The sequence below is a fragment of the Pituophis catenifer genome, unplaced genomic scaffold (assembly GCF_029215685.1).
Source record: "Pituophis catenifer annectens isolate HBS135680 unplaced genomic scaffold, rPitCat1.0.hap2 SCAF_4, whole genome shotgun sequence".
Classification (NCBI taxonomy): Eukaryota; Metazoa; Chordata; class Lepidosauria; order Squamata; family Colubridae; genus Pituophis; species Pituophis catenifer.
The window spans coordinates 119,395,293-119,414,620 of NW_027256884.1; the positions used below are offsets into that span (position 1 = coordinate 119,395,293).

At 42.2% G+C, this 19,328-nt stretch overlaps 1 protein-coding gene across 1 annotated transcript in view; it reads right to left on the minus strand.

The window, feature by feature from the left end:
* Nucleotides 1-19,328, minus strand: part of CEP295 (centrosomal protein 295) — a 56,955-nt gene that overhangs the window by 34,069 nt on the left and 3,558 nt on the right. The window contains exons 2-9 of the mRNA XM_070942907.1: nucleotides 17,620-17,746; nucleotides 14,942-15,142; nucleotides 14,665-14,789; nucleotides 11,237-11,330; nucleotides 9,175-9,288; nucleotides 6,701-6,841; nucleotides 2,370-2,553; nucleotides 816-974 (exon numbers count right to left, since the gene is read on the minus strand). Coding sequence (XP_070799008.1) covers nucleotides 816-974; nucleotides 2,370-2,553; nucleotides 6,701-6,841; nucleotides 9,175-9,288; nucleotides 11,237-11,330; nucleotides 14,665-14,789; nucleotides 14,942-15,142; nucleotides 17,620-17,721 — 1,120 coding nt within the window. The 5' untranslated portion in view covers nucleotides 17,722-17,746. The remainder of the gene's footprint in view (nucleotides 1-815; nucleotides 975-2,369; nucleotides 2,554-6,700; nucleotides 6,842-9,174; nucleotides 9,289-11,236; nucleotides 11,331-14,664; nucleotides 14,790-14,941; nucleotides 15,143-17,619; nucleotides 17,747-19,328) is intronic.

Below are 19,328 nucleotides of genomic sequence, written 5' to 3' on the forward strand. Positions count from 1 at the left end.
TCTTGAGGGCACGGCGGAAAGCACGGAGATCAGGGATATTCCGTATCTCCGGGGGCAGTTCATTCCAAAGGGTTGGAGCCCCCACAGAGAAGGCCCTCTCCCTGGGAGTTGCCAGTCGACATAATTTGACTGATGGTACCCTGAGTAGTCCCTTTCTGTGAGAACGAACTGGTCGGTGGGAGGCTATTGGTGGCAAAAGACGGTCTCGTAGGTACCCAGGTCCTAGGCCATGGAGCGCTTTAAAGGTGATAACTAACATATGTGCGAGAGGAACCTTTACTTTTACCTTTATCCTGCTTAGCTAAGAACATAGCCAGTTCTCAAGCATGGGCTGTAATCACAAAGGGCTGGATTGCAACCTTTGGTTCTTAGTAATAACTTTTACAATTGGTTCACATAAACTGGCATGAAGTGACCAGTTGGCACTCTGAGTTAATTGTGGTGGCCTAATGATTTGTTGGCTTGTTTGTTTTAACTTCCCAAACTAATCTATAGCCCTGAGATCTTTTAATGGCCTTTTATCCTAGATTAATTATATCCAATTCTACTTAGTCAGAGATCAGCCAAAGTTGGCTTGTTGCTTCACTGAATTATATTGCCCAGTGTTTATACTCTGACACACTGTCTCATGCATTTGACAATAAGACTAATCTGAATGTAAAAACTGCAGACAGGTTTCTGGAAAAAGTATGAAGAACACCGTAAGTTTCTCCAGCTGCTGTTTTATACTGTTTTAGAAAAGTCTCACTGACAAACAGAGCTGTTGCATGCTGCTGTTTTAGTGAACACAGACATGGTTTTGGAATTCTTCGTACCGCTTGGCTCGTCGTTTTCTATCTCATTTGCCAACTTTGGAGACAATTCACACACAGGTTCTGGTTCCTGGGAAAGTTCTAGTTCATCATCCTGAGATGCCTCGGAGAGAGCTGGCAAAGGCTGTGGATCGAGGTGCAAAATAAGATCTCCCTTCATTTCTGTGTAAAGAAAAAGCAAAATGAAAGCAACAATGCATATTATGATGTTCTAGGATACAGACTAAAAAAACAAACAAAAAACCCCCCCTACCTTTATTTCTGATCGTGGCCAACTGTGCCAAGATAAAATTATGTTGTGGTGAGGCAATTTATAACAAGCGCGTCAGCCATATGGTAATTTTAATTATCTGCTGTTAAGAATCAGCATGTGAATAACACTGTCAAACTATGCCCTAAATACATTTCTGTTAAAAATGTGAAGCACCCATCCACCTAAAAGCAAACAGGTGGGATTCCCAAATGGAGTTCTTTTCCAAATCTTAAAACATTAGAAGGAAAGGATGAGGTAAGAAAACCAGGTGCTTCTTAGTTCCTTCTTATTCATGGAGAAACAAGGCAGAGAATCATGAAGGTGAACCTATGGCATGCAAGCTCAGCTCCGGCACACATGCGTGCACCGGCCAGTTGATTTTCGGGTCTTCTGGGCCCACCAGAAGTAGGGAAACAGGCTGTTTCCTGCCTCCGGAGGGCCTGGGGTGGGTGGGGAAGGCCCGTTTTCCTCTCTCACCTGGCTCCAGGGCCTCTCTAGGAATCTGGGGAGGGCAAAAAACGGCCTTCCCCGCCCACCAGAAGTTGTCAAATGGGCAGTTTTCGGCCTCCGGAGGACCTCCGGGGGGGTGGGGAAGGCTGTTTTTGTCCTCCCGACTCCTAGATAAGCCCTGGAGGCTGGGGACAGCAAAAAACAGGTCTTCCGGTCCCACTGGAAGTTGTCAAACGGGCCGTTTTGGCCTCCGGAGGACTTCCGGGGGTGGGGGGGGGTGGGGGAGGCTGTTTTTCACCCTCCCCAGACTCCTAGAGAGGCCCTGGAGGCTGGGGACAGCAAAAAACAGGCCTTCCGGTCCCACTGGAAATTGTCAAACAGGCCATTTCGGCCTCCGGAGGACCTCCAGGGGGGTGGGGAAGGCCGTTTTCGCCCTCCCCAGTCTCCTAGAGAGGCCCTGGAACCAAATGAGAAAGAAAAACGGGCCATCGCGTGCCAGGAGTGGGGGGAGCATGGGGTAGGTTGCGCACTCATGTGCGGGGTGGGGTGCATAGAATTATGGGTGTGAGCATGCAAGCGCGTGACCCCCTACCCCACCCTCCTGGCACGCGATGGCAAAAAGGTTAACCATCACTGGCATAGAACAACAATGGTGATTATGTGATACTGTATGGAAAGATACTGAGAAATACATAAATGAACCCTGCACTGCAGAAATTTAATGCTCATTCTGGAGTACAGAGACAATTTATGTGAAGCAGTGACTGGACTTCACCAGTGTGAAATGGTATTTTCCTCAGACAATTTCTATATTTGTATATAGTTAAAAACCTAGAGTTCTAAATTATGCTTACTCATATTTCCAGTATACATGTCTTCGAAGGCACACTCCAGCTCCCTCTGCCATTCTTCTTTGATTTCCACACGCCTATAGCTGGGTTCAAACAGCTGCGGGGGCATCTGGGAGACAATCCGCCTTCTGTGGGCCAGGTCAACGTTCTGCATCTGTTCAAGCTCTTTCATTAACTTTTCCTTGTCCTTTTAAAGCAGAGATATTTTGTTAAAAAGTCATTCCTACAAACATCCGTTTATTGACATCACGTCACTTTGGTGCAGTTTGTTTTGTAAAGAAAATCGCAGAAAGTAATCAATTAAAATGTGAAGAGGGCATATGTATTAATGAGAATGCAGCATCAGCTGTGTAATTCATAGTGTAAGTTTTAATACATGTGTAGATGTTAACATAATGTATACGGAAATGTAAGTTACTTTGAAGCAAATGATTTTGTAGAACTTATGGCTTCAAATACCAACGTGTAACTTTCTTTAAAAAGTGCCCTATTTCAAGATGATTTATGGTCCAAAAGCAGACTTTTATTAGTCATACATCATTATGAAATGATAGCTTCAGTTCTGATGATTTTCTTGTGTGCTGAATACATATATTGTTAATTGCTACTCGAAATGAAACATTAAAGTTTTCCTTTTTCTGCAACATTAGGTACATTAAAATTACATTAAGCATTCTGGGAAGGTAAACCCATGTACACTCTCCTTTACTAGCTCAATTTTCTAGTGTTTCTCCCGAATTAGTAAAATATCACAGATAAATTAACCCCTAATAGAGAAAATGAGGAAACGTCTAAACTTCCATTTTAATCAATTTATGAAAAAGAAAGCAAAGCTTTTATATACCACAGAAAGGTATTTCTACTTAAAACTAGATGTAAGTAATGCAGCCTACCAAATTTAGGTACAAGTTGGAAGTAATTCACGCATTTCACTACTACTGTTTGGTTATATAACGGAGGGGATTGTAATTAGCTGGTGCAAACTGGTAGGGGATTACTATGAGAAGCAGAGACATAACTTGGGTACTAGGAATCTGAGTGTTCGGGCTTAGCAGAACAGATTAGAGGTTATATACTAGGAAAAAGGAGGATAGGATAGGATAGGATAGGATAGGGAATAGAGAAGAATAAATAGAATGGAATGGAATGGAATGGAATGGAATGGAATGGAATGGAATGGAATGGAATGGAATGGAATATAGAGAAGAATAGAACGTAGAGTAGAGTAGAGTAGAGTAGAGTAGAGTAGAGTAGAATGGAATATAGAGAAGAATAAAACGTAGAGTAGAGTAGAGTAGAGTAGAGTAGAGTAGAGTAGAATAGAATAGAATAGAATAGAATAGAATAGAATAGAATAGAATAGAATAGAATAGAATAGAATAGAATAGAATAGAAAAGAAAAGAAAAGAAAAGAAAAGAAAAGAAAAGAAAAGAGAAAAGAACCAAATTCTTTATTGGCCAAGTGTGATTGGATACACAAGAATTTGTCTCCGGTACATAAGCTCTCACTGTACATACAAGCAACAAGTGATAAACCATGATCATAATCATAAATACAACCATCATAAATCATAAGATACACTACTCACTCATAAGGTCAAAGTAAGAGAAAAGGTTTACTATTATTACAGGTAGTCCTTGCTTAGTGACAGAAATATGACATCGTGTAACTAGGCCAACTTACGATGGCAATGATAAGAGAGATAGAAAGCCTGATTTTTTCCCCTTGGGACCAACATTCATTCTCTCTTAGTTCAACAGCTTCTGATCAGAAAAGTTTTCTTGCATTTATGCACCTGTATGAATATTGTTTCTTGTCCCTATGGTTATTACTTTGCTATAAATAGCCAAAGGAATTGTTCATAATTGATACTGAATGGCAGTAAGAAGTAAATCTCATTTGCTTTTCTCTATATGACAAAACTACTTCTTTTATACTGGTCACTCACTTCTGTAAACAAGCCACATTCATTTAATAAAATGTTAATACCACTTTATAATGCCTTGGTAAGGCCACACTTGGAATACTGCATTCAGTTTTGGTCGCCACGATGTAAAAAAGATGTGGAGACTCTAGAAAGAGTGCAGAGATGATCAACAAAGATGATTACGGGACAGGAGGCTAAAACATATGAAGAACCATTGCAGGAACTGGGTATGTCTAGTTTAATGAAAAGAAGGACTAGGGGTGACATGATAGCATGTTCCAATATCTCAGGGGCTGCCACAAAGAAGAGGCAGTCAAGCTATTCTCCAAAGCACCTGAGGGCAGGACAAGAAGCAATGGGTGGAAACTAATCAAGGAGAGAAGCAACTTAAAACTAAGGAGAAATTTCCTGACAGTTAGAACAATTAATCAGTGGAACAACTTCCCTCCAGAAGTTGTGAATGCTCCAACACTGGAAGTTTTTAAGAAGAGATTGGATAACCATTTGTCTGAAGTCGTGCAGGGATTCCTGCCTAAGCAGGGGGTTGGACTAAAAGACCTCCAAGGTCCCTTCCAACTCTGTTATTCTATTCTATTTGGCATACATTCAATCTTGATTATATATCTTCTTTCCTTACTGCACATATATCTTATCTAAAGCCATTTCCAGCACATCTAACATATTTTATGCCTCTCTTGGCATATCCAAGCCTCATATCCATAAAACACCACACTCTTATACACAACATTTCTACTTCTTTTGACAAACATTTCTTTTTTGCAATAGATCACTTGTGTTTTTTTTTCCATGTCAGAATCTGGTGGTGGATATTGATGAAGAAATATTTGAACAAGGTACACAAAATAAATGTTATTCAGTTGCTGTAGCTTTTCTACAGGCTACATACAGGTATAATTTGCAATTCTTTACTGCATTTTCATGACCAAGAAATATATTTTAATATATTAAAAATCTTGTTCGTCAATGCATTAATTTATAGATTAATGCATATTAATCTTTATTACATAATTTATTACCTAATTTAACTAATTTTCACAGCAAATTATTTGGGTTCTCAATCAACAGCATCATTTGCATACAAAAGTGTGTGTAATTCATATTCTCAGCCTCCACACATCTTTTGCATATTTATCTCTCAATAAAGAACCACTGGGCATCACATATCTTTTTCATAATACCAGTATAATGCTGAACCCTTCGCTAAGTATTTCATACTAGTTTTGGTTATTGTCATGAGGTAAAAATTGCCAGAAAGTAAAGTCATGTTGAAAAGATTGCTAACTTTATTTAAGATTCAGTTTGCACTGCTTGCAAACGATTCAACATACGGTGTCAGCTGCCATCTCAATGCTTGCTTGTGCTTCACTACTGTTCGGTGACAGACTGCTATGAAGTAGAGGAAGGGGAGCAGGCAAAGGGGTAAACGAAAGTAGGTGCTGTATCTCTTTGAAATGCTGCTTCAAGGTCACCAGGCAATACCAGCTGGATACCATCCTGTGCTTGAACTGACCTGTTAGGAAAATATCCTGCCTGAACCTGACTGGTCACATGGGGATGGGCGATGGGAGGTCGCGAAGGGAGGGAAAAGTTGAATGTAGGGATTCTGGCTCTGCATTCCTGCAATACACTTAACTTCTAATAAAACTATGCCTTTCTCAACACATGGAGCCAAGGATCTTTTCTATTTAAAGGTTTAAATTGGCAGGTCTGACAATACAGTAGTTAACAGCCAATAGATACTGTTTGCGTTTCGTCACTTTTATAGCCTCAAACGCCAAGCCTCAACCTTCCTCCCTGCCTAAATTACTGCAGAATGGTAGAAAACAGAATGGTTTTCAGATCTTCAAATATATTTCTCCTTCAACAACAGAACATTCCTACTACAAATCTGGAAGCTAAAGGTAAAGGTTTCCCTCGCACATATGTGCTAGTCGTTCCTGACTCTAGGTGCTCATCTCCGTTTCAAAGCCGAAAAGCCAGCGCTGTCCGAAGATGTCTCTGTGGTCATGTGGCTGGCATGACTAAACGCCAAAGGCACACGGAACGCTGTTACCTTCTCACCAAATGTGATCCCTATTTTTCTACTTGCATTTTTTGCTTTCGAACTGCTAGGTTGGCAGAAGCTGGGACAAGTAACGGGAGCTCACCTCCTTACGCGGCACTAGAGATTCGAACCGCTGAACTGCCGACCTTTCGGATCGACAAGCTCAGCATCTTAGCCACTGAGCCACCGCGTCCCATGAAGCTAAAGGTAAAATTTTTCCAAAATACTTTACAATGTTAAGATTTTTTTAAAAATTATTGAAGCTAGGATATCATTTGCAATTATTAATTCTCCTTTTATTACATGTGTTTGAAAAGGCAGAATGTCTATGTTTTACTTACCCTTGCCAGTCGAACCATCTTCAAGGCGTGTTTTCCTCTCAAATACGCCTTTTCCAGCTGCTCTCTCCTTTCTCTTTCTTTGTCATTTTGCAGCTCTTCCTTTTGTTTGGCTTCCTCTTTAGCGAGTAACCGAGCATCTGGCTGACAACCAACCAGCAACTAGTTAGCAACCAAGTTCTGTGGTGCCTCAAAGAAAATCATAATTAAAAATTCTATGGCTAAAACTTATCAAACCAAAACAAACTGGGGCCCAACCTCAATACCGAAGAGATGTACTTGTATAACCACCATGAACCTATCAGCTTTAAACCAATAGAGCAGAGGTGTCAAACTCAAGGCCCGTGGGCCGGACCCGGATGCTTAGATCTGGCCCACGGAGCTGCCTGGAAACAGCAAAGGATTGGCCCCCGCGATGCCTCTGCCAGCGAAAAAGGAGCTCGGGAGGGCCGCGTTTTCGCTGGCAGAATGCTGGAGGAGACTGTCGCAGCCAAAAACGGTGCCCCCAAAATGAGTGACGTCGAGCTGGCTACACTCCCTGGCCACACCTCCACCCCCCAAGGTCAAACACAACCCTGATGCAGCCCTCAGTGAAATTGAGTTTGACACCCCTGCAATAGAGTATCAAAACTCTATGGCAGGAGAGGAGGGGAATAACTACCCCCTTCCCCATACCTAGCATGTGAACCAATGATATGGTCCCAAAGAGTAGTTACTATTTGCCCTACAGGAGAAATGCATTTCCTGGAAATAGCATAGTAATACATTCTCCTAACATTGAAACCGCAAAATGGTTCCCATTCAGTTTTGAGCCATGCACAATATCTATATTTAGTGTAATCTTAATGTATAAGGTAAAGATAAAGGTTCCCCTCACACATATGTGCTATTCATTCCTGACTCTAGAGGGTGGTGCTCATCTCCATTTCAAAGCCAAAGTGCCAGCGCTGTTCAAAGATGTCTTTGTGGTCATGTGGCCCGTATGACTAAACGCCAAAGGCGCACAGAACGCTGTTACCTTCCCACCAAAGGTGGTCCCTATTTTTCTACTTGCATTTTTTACCTGCTTTCGAACTGCTAGGCTGGCAGAAGCTGGGACAAGTAATGGGAGCTCACCCCATTATGCGGCACTAGGGATTCGAACCGCTGAACTGCCGACCTTTCGATCGACAAGCTCAGTGTCTTAGCCACTGAGCCATCGCGTCCCTACAGAGTAGGTACAGAGTGCATATTTCCTTTTAAATTTAATGCAAAGTGGTCCCAATTTTTCTACTTGCTTTTACGTGCTTTCGAACTGCTAGGTTGGCAGAAGCTGGGACAAGTAACAGGAGCTCACCCCATTTTTCTAGACTTCTTCCATCTTGCTACAACTGAGACAGAAGGAAGTGGGCCACCATTAATACATCAAGAAGCTACCTTGATAACTTCACCTGAGTTTTTTTTTTCTTTTCTCACAATGTGATCCATCACTGTAACTTTAGGGCACAACAGAAGGAGAAAAGGACAGCCACTCCATTAACTCAACTGAGATAAAAGTGATTATAGGAAGGTCTTTACTTTTTTTAACTATTTCAGCTAGTCATTTCAAGGAGAATCTTTGGTGCATTATCAGAGAACGCTTGCATTTCAACCAGTAAATAGGAGATGATTATAACTTTATGAATTGCCAACTTACAACAATTGCTGTATTTTTCACTCCATAAGACGCACTTTTTTCCCCTCCCAAAAGTGGGTGGAAATGTCTGTGCGTCTTATGGAGTGAATATGGGCGACAGGCAGCAGCGCTGAATGGTGGCAGCAATACCCGCCGCCTGGAACAGCTGATCGATGATACTCTGGAAAGCTGATCCAACTGCTGATCAGCTGCTTGGAGGCGAAGGCTCCAGCATTCCCTGGCAGAGGCAGCAGACACAGAGGAGGCAGGCTGTTTGCTGCAAGGACACTAGCCAGATGAAAACCGGAGGGACGCTGGGAGGTAGAGGCAGATTTTTTTTTTTTTTTGTTTCCTCCTCTTAAACCTAGGTGCTTCTTATAGCAATAGCACTTAGACTTATATACTGCTTCATAGTGCTTTTACAGCCCTCTAAGCGGTTTAGAGTCAGCCTATTGCCCCCAACAATCTGGGTCCTCATTTTATCCACCTCAGAAGAATGGAAGGCTGAGTCAACCTTGAGCTAGTGAGATTTGAACTGCTGAACTGCAACTAGCAGTCAGCTGAAGTAGCCTGCAGTACTGAACTCTAACCACTGCACCACCTCAGCTCTGGTCTTATTGTCAGGAGCGTCTTATGGAGCGAAAAATACAGTAATTTTCATTGTTTATCTTCCCTGCTCCAAACTATAAACCTGAAAACAGACACACTTTATTGGTATGTTCTATCCTGGCGAATCCTGGTGGCTGAAAAGCAAGGTATAAATATGTGTTCAATTTACAGAGAAAATACATACAGAATAAACCACATGCAACCTGAAAATCACCTGTTCTGTGCTCATTTCTCTGTCCACATGTGGGTCAAAGATATGGTGTCGACTAATCGAAAAATGATCAACATCACTAATTTTCACTGCAGGTACATCCTTCAGGTCAATATTCTGAAAAGTTGAAATATTGTGTTGTTTTTACAAGGGTGAATTTTTCTGAGGTTACGATCGCAAAACAAACATTACATGACTATCTCTTGTACATAAGATGCCAAATCTTGCCAGGGATAAAATATCACAAGCTATCAACAAAAATAAAATACCCCCCCCAAAATAGTGCAAATTGCAAATACATATTCATGATAATAATAAAACAGTTTTAGGAAGATAGCATCCCTAGGAAGAACCCTACATTTTCAGTAGATTCCAGTCTGTAATATGCTGCAAATTGATGCATGACAATAATGTCATACTTTTTATGGACTGAAAACCAAACGTAATTAGATGGCGCAATAAATAATAAATATGCGGTGCTCAAATATAAGCTCAGGGGTCCTTATAGCAGTAGCCATTAAGATCCTCACCACCATTCCCACTTCAGTGAAGGATGACAAATAGCAACTAGGCTAGAGAATTTCCAGCTGCGATTAAATTTACTTATGCATCTTTCATCTTATAGCTCATACTTTTTAATATTAAACAACATCAAAATGTTCTAAACGTTTATCAGAAAAGGAGATTAACTGCAATATATAATATTCTGAAGCAGGAAGAACACTGTGTACAAAAAAAAAAATAAAAAAAAATCCAAAAGCTCTCGCTTTGATCTAAATTAGTCATGCTTAAACTTCCCTGAAATTAAGGAAGTTGTGATAATTAACTTGTTCGATCAATTTCAATGCATTTAAGAACAACTAATTATCTCTGATTAGGACTGCTGAATACAAAGGAGGCTGTGCCAATTCTTTTAATATTATGAGTCTGTACAATTTTATGTGTGTGTATGTACCATAAAATATATTTTATAGTAAAGGTAAAGGTTCCCCTTGCACATATGTGCTAGTCGTTCCCGACTCTAAGGGGTGGTGCTCATCTCCATTTCAAAGCCGAAGAGCCAGCACTGTCCGAAGACGTCTCTGTGGTCATGTGGCCGGCATGACTAAACGCCAAAGGCGCACGGAACGATGTCACCTTCCCACCAAAGGTGGTCCCTATTTTTCTACTTGCATTTTTTATGTGCTTTCGAATTGCTAGGTTGGCAGAAGCTGGGTCAAGTAATGGGAGCTCACCCCCTTACGCGGCACTAGGGATTCAAACTGCTGAACTGCCAACCTTTCGATCGACAAGCTCAGCATCTTACCCACTGAGCCACTGCATCTCATGAAGCTAAAGGTAAAATTTTTCCAAAATACTTTACAATGTTAAGATATATGAATTTTCTTTCCAGCAGCCAGCCAGGATGGATTTTTCTTGTATTGTTTAATGTTAAGACTTATTTGATATTTGGGTCATTTTTTTCTCTTTTTTGTACACAATCTTTTTTGTTACTGTTGGATGCATGTTTTTTCTGTTTTTGCATTATATAGTTAAAACCATTTTTGTACATTCAGATTAAATTATACATGCTTCAAATATACCTTATGGCACTTTCCTAGTACAGTATATGTATACATAAGTATTCTAAAAATGTGGCATAATATATATTTAATGTTATGTACTAATTGCTGGGAAAGATTGAGGGCAAAAGAAGAAAGGGACAATAGAGAATGAGGTGGCTGGATGGAGTCACTGAAGCAGTTGGCGTGAACTTAAATGGACTCCAGAGGATGGTAGAGGACAGGAAGGCCTGGAGGAACATTGTCCATGGGATTGCAATGGGTTGGACTCGACTTCGCAACTAACAATAACTACTAATTAATCCGAATGGACAAAAATGATTTTAACAACTTTGGCTTTATCTCAATTAGAAGATCACCCAACAAACCCTGACAATCAACCAACTGGTATTAGTCTTATGCTTAGGCCTATTATAAATTCTTACATTAGCCATTATCACAAGATTGCATTTCAAAGTGTTAGAATTCCAGCAGTTTGTAAACTATTTGGAAAGAATACTCACTTCGAAAGGGTGGGGGGGAGGAGGCGGCAGGCTTGCAACTCTGGTCGCTCTTTCTCTTTCCACCTCAAATGCATGCTTTCGCGCATTTGCTCGCCTTGTTTAGACAATAAGAAAAAGTAGCAAGAAACAGAACAGGTTAACCAAACCTCTGCTCTCTTCCAAGACTTTGAAACTACAAACGCCACAAATGTAGAAAAAAAATTTTTTTGGGCTGTCTTTGCTTCTGGACTGGGTCATGCTAGAACTGGTTAATCTTGGTTTGCAGCTCCTACTTGAGGTGCAGATAACAAGCGTGGTTTGGAGGCTTTCAGACAATTAGATACTGGGCATCACTTACAGCAGAGATGTCAAACTCAAGGCCTAGGAGCTGGATCCGACCCGCAGGGTGCTTAGATCTGGCCCGTGGGGCCACCCTGAAAACAACGAAGGACTGGCTCGCGGTGCCTGCCAGTGAAAACGGAGCTCTCAAGGGCCATGGGCGGCCCTCCCAAACTCCCTTTTCACTGGCAGAGGCTTGCAGGAGGCCATCGCAGCTGAAAACTGAGCTTGGGAGCCTGTTTTCGCTGGCAGAGCGCTCGGGCCACAACAGGCGCCCCTGACAGGAGTGACGTCGAGCTGGCCACGCCCACCCCGGCCCCCCAAGGTCAAACACAACCCTGATGCGGCCCTCAATGAAATTGAGTTTGACACTCCTGACTTACAGTCTTACCTGGACCAAGAAGCCCTACTTACGGTCACTCAAAGCTTAGGCACCTTTCATTTTGACTACTGCAATCCAGTCTACGTGGGGCTACCCTTGAAGACCACCTGGAAGTGATCCACTTCAGAACGTAGCAGCTCAAGTTGTGATAATTACCATTAGATAATTACCATTATCATGCATTCAGAGCTGTGCTCATTACTAGTTACTTTTTGGGTATCAGTTCTAAGTAGGTTTCCCTACTTAAATAGAGACCAGATATCTTTGGAGCCACCAATTCTTAGTGGTTTCTGCCTGTCCAGTAAGACAGTAATTTTTTTTCAGGGTCTTTCCTTGAGGCAGTGCCATGTGAAGTGATCTAGAAATCTTCTCATTCAGAGCCTCCTTTTTTGGAACAGTATCTCTACCAGGATTACATAGAACAGGGATCTCCAAACCTTTTTGGCACCAAGGGCCAGTTTTATATAAGTCAATTTTTCCACAGATTGGCTGAGGCGGTGTGGGGGGGGGGAGAGGAGCACACAACCTAGACAGCGCAAATGTGCAATTTCACTCAATTGGCTGCTCACCTCCAGCTGTGCGGCCTGATTCCTAACAGTCACGGATCAGTACCGGTCCATAGCCCAGGGGTTGGAGACTCAATGTAGAACATAGAACCACAGGGCTGGAAGAGAACTCAAAGGTCTTCTAGTCCAGCAGCCCCTAACCTTTTGGGCACCAGGCACCAGTTCCATGGAGGGCGGGTTTTCCATGGGTGTGGTTTTGAGCACTGCTTGGATCCCGTATGCGCATGGATGGTGCTTCATTCACCTATGTGGCCCGATTCCGGTACTGGTCCACAGACTGATCCCTGTTCTAGTCCAATCCCCCACTTAAGGCAGACCTTATATACCCATGTTGGCGAACCTATGGCACGTGTGCCACTGTGGGCACGTGAGCATTGCCCTAGCTCAGCTCCAGTGTGCATGCGTACGCCAGCCAGCTGATTTTCGGGCCTTTTGGGCCCACCAGAAATTGGGAAATGGGCCGTTTCTGGCCTCCGGGAGGGGTGGGGAAGACTGTTTTAGCCCTCCCCAGGCCCCTAGAAAGCCTCTGGAGCCTGGGGAGGGCAAAAAACAGGCCTACCGGGCCCACTGTGCCATCGCATCACTGTGCCGAAAGCAGAGGGAGCGTGGGGGGTTCACGCGTGCATGCATGGGGGGCAGGGCACATTGAATTATGGGCGTTGGCACGCGCGCACTCGAGCCCCCGCGCTTTTGGCACGCGATGGCAAAAAGGTTAGCCATCACTGTTATATACCATCCCAGTCAAATTGTTGTCCAGTCTATTTTTGAAAACTACAACTCTGGGAGGCGAGCAATTCCACTGATCAATTGTTCCGTCATAAAAATTTCTCGTTACTTCTAGGCTGGATCTCTCTTTAACAAGCTGCCACCATTTACTTCTTGTCTTGCCCTCTGGTACTTTGGAGACTAAGTCAATCCTCTCTTCTCTGTGACAGGTGCTCAAGTACTGGAAAGCAGTTATCATGTTCCCCCTTAATCCTTCTCTTCGATAGAGTCAACATCCCTCCCTCCCTCAACCGTTACGATTTAGCCTCCAGACCCCTTATCATCTTTGTTGTTTTCTCTGCACACTTGTTAGGGTCTCAGCATTTTTTTTAATATTGTGGTGACTAGAATTGTACTCAGTATTCCAAGGGTGACCTCATAAAGCAGTACTATCGCTTTCTCGTGATCTTGATGCTATCCCTTGTTGGATAGGGCCCAAAGCTGAAATCTGCCAAGATCCTTCTGAGTCTTGAGTCTATCTTCCGAAGTCTTAGCAATTCCCTCCAGCTTGGTGTCATCTGCAATTGATGAGTTCTATCCCCTTCATCTAAATCATTTATGAGATTTAGAGCCATGGTGACGCAGTGGTTAGAGTGCAGTACTGCAGGTTAGTTCTGCTGACTGCCAGTGGCCTGAAATTTAGCAGTTCGGATCTCACCAGGCTCAAGGTTGACTCTGCCTTCCATCCTTCCGAGGTCGGTAAAATGAGGACCCAGATTGCTGGAGACAATATGTTGATTCTGTAAACTGCTTAGAGAAGGCTGTAAAGCACTGTGAAGCACTTTATAAGTCTAAGTGCTATTGCTATTGCTATTGCTATTGCTATTGCTATGAAGATATTGAAGAGTACTGGGCTCAAGACTGAATATTGAAGCACAGTATGCTTCTCTTCTATGTTGACATAGTTTCGTTAAGGATTACACTCCTCCCTGTTTGCATTCTGAAAAATCATTACGCCTTGATTATAGTATGTTTCCGGATACACCCTTTTTTTTTTTTTTGCTTTAATTTATATGCCGTCCTTCTCCGGAGACTCAGGGTGGCTTACAATGTGTTAAGCAATTGGCTCTAAAAGTTACAATTTATTTACTTGTTTATTTCTTTGCTATTTTGTTGTAGGTTTTATAAATCACTCAAAATTTATGTATATTGGAGCTGCATACAAATCCAAGTCAGCCAATCAGTCAGTCAATAATTAAATAAATGAAATTTTTTAAAAAACTGTGGAGGTAGTCCCCAATTCTGGCAATTTTTCCTAATAGCCCAGTTCAGAATTTTCAGGTTGTGCAAGTTTTGCAAGAAGAGGGAAGGGCAAAATTAACACGCTCAGTTGGACGCTCACATTAATGCCAAATTCAAACTTAAATACTTCACAAGGAAAAAACTTTTATTATTACCTGGTTTGTTCTCTCAGCGATTTCTCCTTCTGGCTTTTCTGTTTTTTCAGGGCTTCTTTATACCTCTTTTTGGCTGCTTCTTTCCTTTCTTCTGCTTGCTTTGCCAGCGCCTCCAAATCAGGCTCCTTTGAAATGACAAACAAGCAGACAGGGGTACCATGTTAGGCACTGCATTAATTTAAATAAGAAAAATAATTGAAAGAACTGCTTTTTAAAAGTGGCTAGTATGTTTTCTTTCTCTGCAAAAGCATTCAATGACCCAAGATCATTTACCTACATTTTCCTTTGCTTCTTTATGCCCTTCTCCTACAGCTCTTAAACTTGACAGGTAGAGATTTTCCAGAGCTTTAATCTTCTCATCCTGGGTTTTCTGCCATTCTGCTTCCAATTCTTCAGCCAACTGCTTCAGGTGCTCATCTCTTCGCTGCTTAACATCTTGTCTTATCTGCAAAGCAATATTCCGCTCCTGTTCCCTGACCTGGAGGAAAAAAAACATTGATAGTCAACAATTCCATAGAACAGGGCTCACCAACCTTTCGGACCTCAGGGACCACTAACTTCATAATTTTAAATCCCACGGACCACTAATATGATTTGCCCAATGATCAGCTGGGTGGGCATGGCTAGGTGGTCATGTGACTGGGTGGGTGTGGCCAACTCAATGTCACTCACACCAGCCTCCACTCACCCCTCCCCTCCCCTCCCCCTCACTCCTCGCCTGCCCACCTGGGCTCCTTAGGGCCCCAACAGGAAGCAGTTGTTGGAGCTAAGCAGCCATCATGAGAAAGAGTTGGCAAAACAGCTGACTCAGTTCAAATTGGATCTGACGGAGAAGGAGGCTCAGCAGAAGCACCTCACTGAGGACTACTAGCATAGGCTTTCCAAGCAGAGGGAAGACCTGCAGGAGTGCAACTCCAGGTAGCAGCGCCTGGAGGCTCAGTGGGCTGATGGTCAGCCATTCTAGGCCATGATGCAGTCCCACTGGAACAAGGCCCTCCGGCTCTTCGCCACCAGCTGCACTTCCCTCCAGCCTTCGCCCAAAGCCCCGCACCAGGAGGCCAAAACAGACCCCAAGTCAGAATTTCTGGCCCCCTCCAACCCGCACAAAGACCCCGAAGAGGGAGACTCTCTGCAGCAACACAAACGTTCATTGCATGTATCCGTCCCAGGGGCCGTAGTTTGAGGACCCCTGATTTAGTGCAATATAAAAAATGCAAATAATCTTTCTGCAGACCACCAACATTTTCTTGCAGACCACCAATGGTCCATGGACCATCAGTTGGTGACCACTGCCATAGAAGGTTTTACCATACAACCCAGCTGCTATATCCCGATTTCCAGTTGTTATTTTACTTCAATTGACTGTAAACAGTCTGCGTACATGATGGAACACCTATTTACCATAGTATATCTGGCTGATGCAATCTAAGCAGGGTTGGAATATGTTGGCCTCATTTGATTAAACACCAACATTAACTAGGACCCATGTTATATCTGTAGCAGCACCTGCATGCACCATGAAGGTGTTTTGAAACGTCTTGAAGGTAAGGTCTCTTTTTTCATGCCTGTCTGGTTTTTAACACTTTTTTACTCCTCATTCTTGACCTGAATGCTACTTCGGTACTCGTTAATTGGTTATGAAAGGCGTGACAAGTATTAAAAACGAGTACCACATGATTTACCACATGACCCTTTGTTTCGGCCGGGAAGGACTTCCTGTCTGGCCCTTTTTCTATGTCAACTATTTTCCCAGCACGGCTGACTTCCTGTCTGCCTTCTGCAGCCATCTCCCGCTTCCTTTCCGAAATGGTCAACTTCCTGTCCATTCTCCATGGCTGTCCCCCACTTCCTACTGCAATGTGTCAAGTACCAAACAATGAGTACCAGGACACAATTTTCACATCAAAATGCATCGAGGACCAAATTCGATGAGTTTTGAAGCAGTCGAGTATTGAGGTACTGAAGTATTTCTTTTTCACTGTTTTAATTTTTTTTTAACTTATGAACCACAAAGGGATTGAGTCAGGCAGTATATAAATTAAATAAATAACTGAGTTATGTCATCCCTTTATTTTGGTGAAAAGCAATTCCCTGCTTTCTAATCCTATCTTCATGTCTCAATTGGATTTGCCAATTTAAGCCTGTGCAGGAATCTTAGCAATAAAGAAATCAGTGTCATATACCGTATTTTTCGGAGTATAAGACGCACCTACCTTTTTTTGGTGAGGAAAAGAAGAAAAAGAAATCTCCCTCTGCCTCTGAGCAATTTTGCCTCGTTACAGCAAACAGCCTGCTTTAATTTCATTTTTGTTTTCAGCATAGCTTGATTAGCACAAGGAAAAAAAAAATCTGCTCCAGCAATGTACCTCTTTGCAGCAAGCAGCAGAGCCCTGTGCAAAACAGCTGAGAGCAAATCAGCTGAGAATCGGGAGGCCGATCCAATCAACTTGTGCTAATTAGGCCGTGCTGAAGCTGAAAGGAGCTGTTTTTTCTTGCTGTTTGCTTGCAAGGAGGTAACTGCTGCGAGGCAGAGGCCAAAGGGTGGGGGCCAATGGGTGGGCGGGGCTACATTCGGTGTATAAGACGCACCTAAATTTTCACCCCTTTGGGGGGGGAAAGGTGCGTCTTATATTCCAAAAAATACATTATTCCTTTCTCAGAGCTGGAAGTTTGGACTGGCTGATTATGATCTAGTACATTTTATCAACTTAGCTGGCATGGAAACAGTGAACAGAAAATCCCAACCATCTTCCTAAAAGTCGAGCCAGGAAGAGGTTAAAGATCACTGCAAAACATATAGGGTTATTCCCAAACGCCTCTGCAGCTCTTAGGGAAGTTTAGACCTTGCCCCACTCCTTAGAATGCCCTGTCGCCATATGCTCATTTAAAAGCTGAATATAATATCCGTTTTTTAAATTGCTCAAAAACAAATGACTCCGGCCAATGCAAACACACCTGTTGCAGCCTTAATTTTCTTCTTCTTTCATGTTCTTCTTTCAACAGCTGAGCTTCTTCGTTAGGACTAAGTCTAAGTCTTCCTGTCACTTTTCTTCTCATTGTTGGTTATAATTACTATTCAAGGCTGCATTTCCAAAGACAAAGGAAACATGCTTAGTATCAATATATATCTCAGTCAAAAATTAATAGTTAGTAGTATATGCAGTATATGTATAATTATATTATACTGTATATACACGTTATAGTAAAGGGGAAAAGGTTATCTTTAATGGTATATAGCAGGGGTCTGCAACCTTAAACACTGAAAGAGCCATTTGGACCCGTTTCCCACAGAAAAGAAAACACCAGGAGCCACAAAACCCTTCCCGTGCCTGACTATTTCTTGAGCGGCCACAAAACTAGCATGTGTAGTTGAATTAAACGTTCTGTTTTCTTCTGAAATTTTTCTTTTCTTGGATTTATCTATGATTGGCCTACCAAGGGTTGAAAAGCTCAATAAACCACATGCTGGCGGGTGTGATGCATATTTTGAGTGATAGGGAGCCACAGCAGAGGGGTGAAAGAGCCACATGCGGCTCCAGAGACGCAGCTTGCTAGCCTCTGATATACAGAATGATTATGCAAGTTTTTTAAAAAAGCTATTGGCTTTGTAGCTTTTCTCTTAGAGTTTATTTCATGGATCGTAGAGGTTGTTTTGTTTCTCATCAGCAACCTTTCAACCACTTCAGTGCTGTATATGAACACCTGTATCCAAGGAAAAATACACTGAAAACATAGCAGTCCATTTTACTTCATTATAAAAGGCAATCTGGGAGAAAGGCAAAAAGGCTTCCGACCTTTCATACAAAATGCTTTTAAAGGTATTCAAAATGCATAAAAATGAAAACATAAGGAATGGGGGTATTGAATTAGATAGTGTTTTTCCATTCTGTTTTCAGCCAGACTTCTCGTGTTTTCAAATTTCTCAGTTCAAGTAAAAGGCACAGAAATGCTGTTCTGAAAAACAGAGTTTTGAGGGTGGCAAATAGACACAATTTAAAAGCATCTCAAGGACATGTGGATTTTAAAAGAATATGTTCCCCACAACTTCAGCACACTGCTACAGATAACTTTTATGGACAAATGGGCCCAGGATAATTTAATATGTAGTTGAAAAGAAAAAGTGCTTCAACAACAGTTTCAAAGGAAAAGAGCTCCTGAAGAGGGCACTAATGGATATAATTTTAAAAAAAACCTTTAATCAATAAACTTCTCAAGATCTTGTTTAATTAATCCTTGAGGCATTCCGAGCACTCCAACAAGAGTGCCTAAGCAGCTTCCTAGCCTCATCTGATTGTCTAAAAAAAACCCGCAGATATATTCCTTGATATTACAAATATAGTTGGATCTTTCAAAAACATTATTTTCTACAATTTTGATTATCTATTACTTTGTAATGCAATACTACCATATAGTTAAGAGATGAGTTAAATTCCCTTTCAGAGAAAACAGCATATTTATCACCTTAGGAAATTATCCTGAAAAATATCTCCACAAATGCAAATGCAGGTAGTCCTCAGGTTACAATGGCAGTTGAAACGGGGATTGTGGTAACTGAGCAATACAGTTGTAAAATGTGATATCATGAGACTGCATCAGAGGTGATATTCAGCAGGTTCTGACCGGTTCTGGAGAACCGGTCACGGAAATTTTGAGTAGTTCGGAGA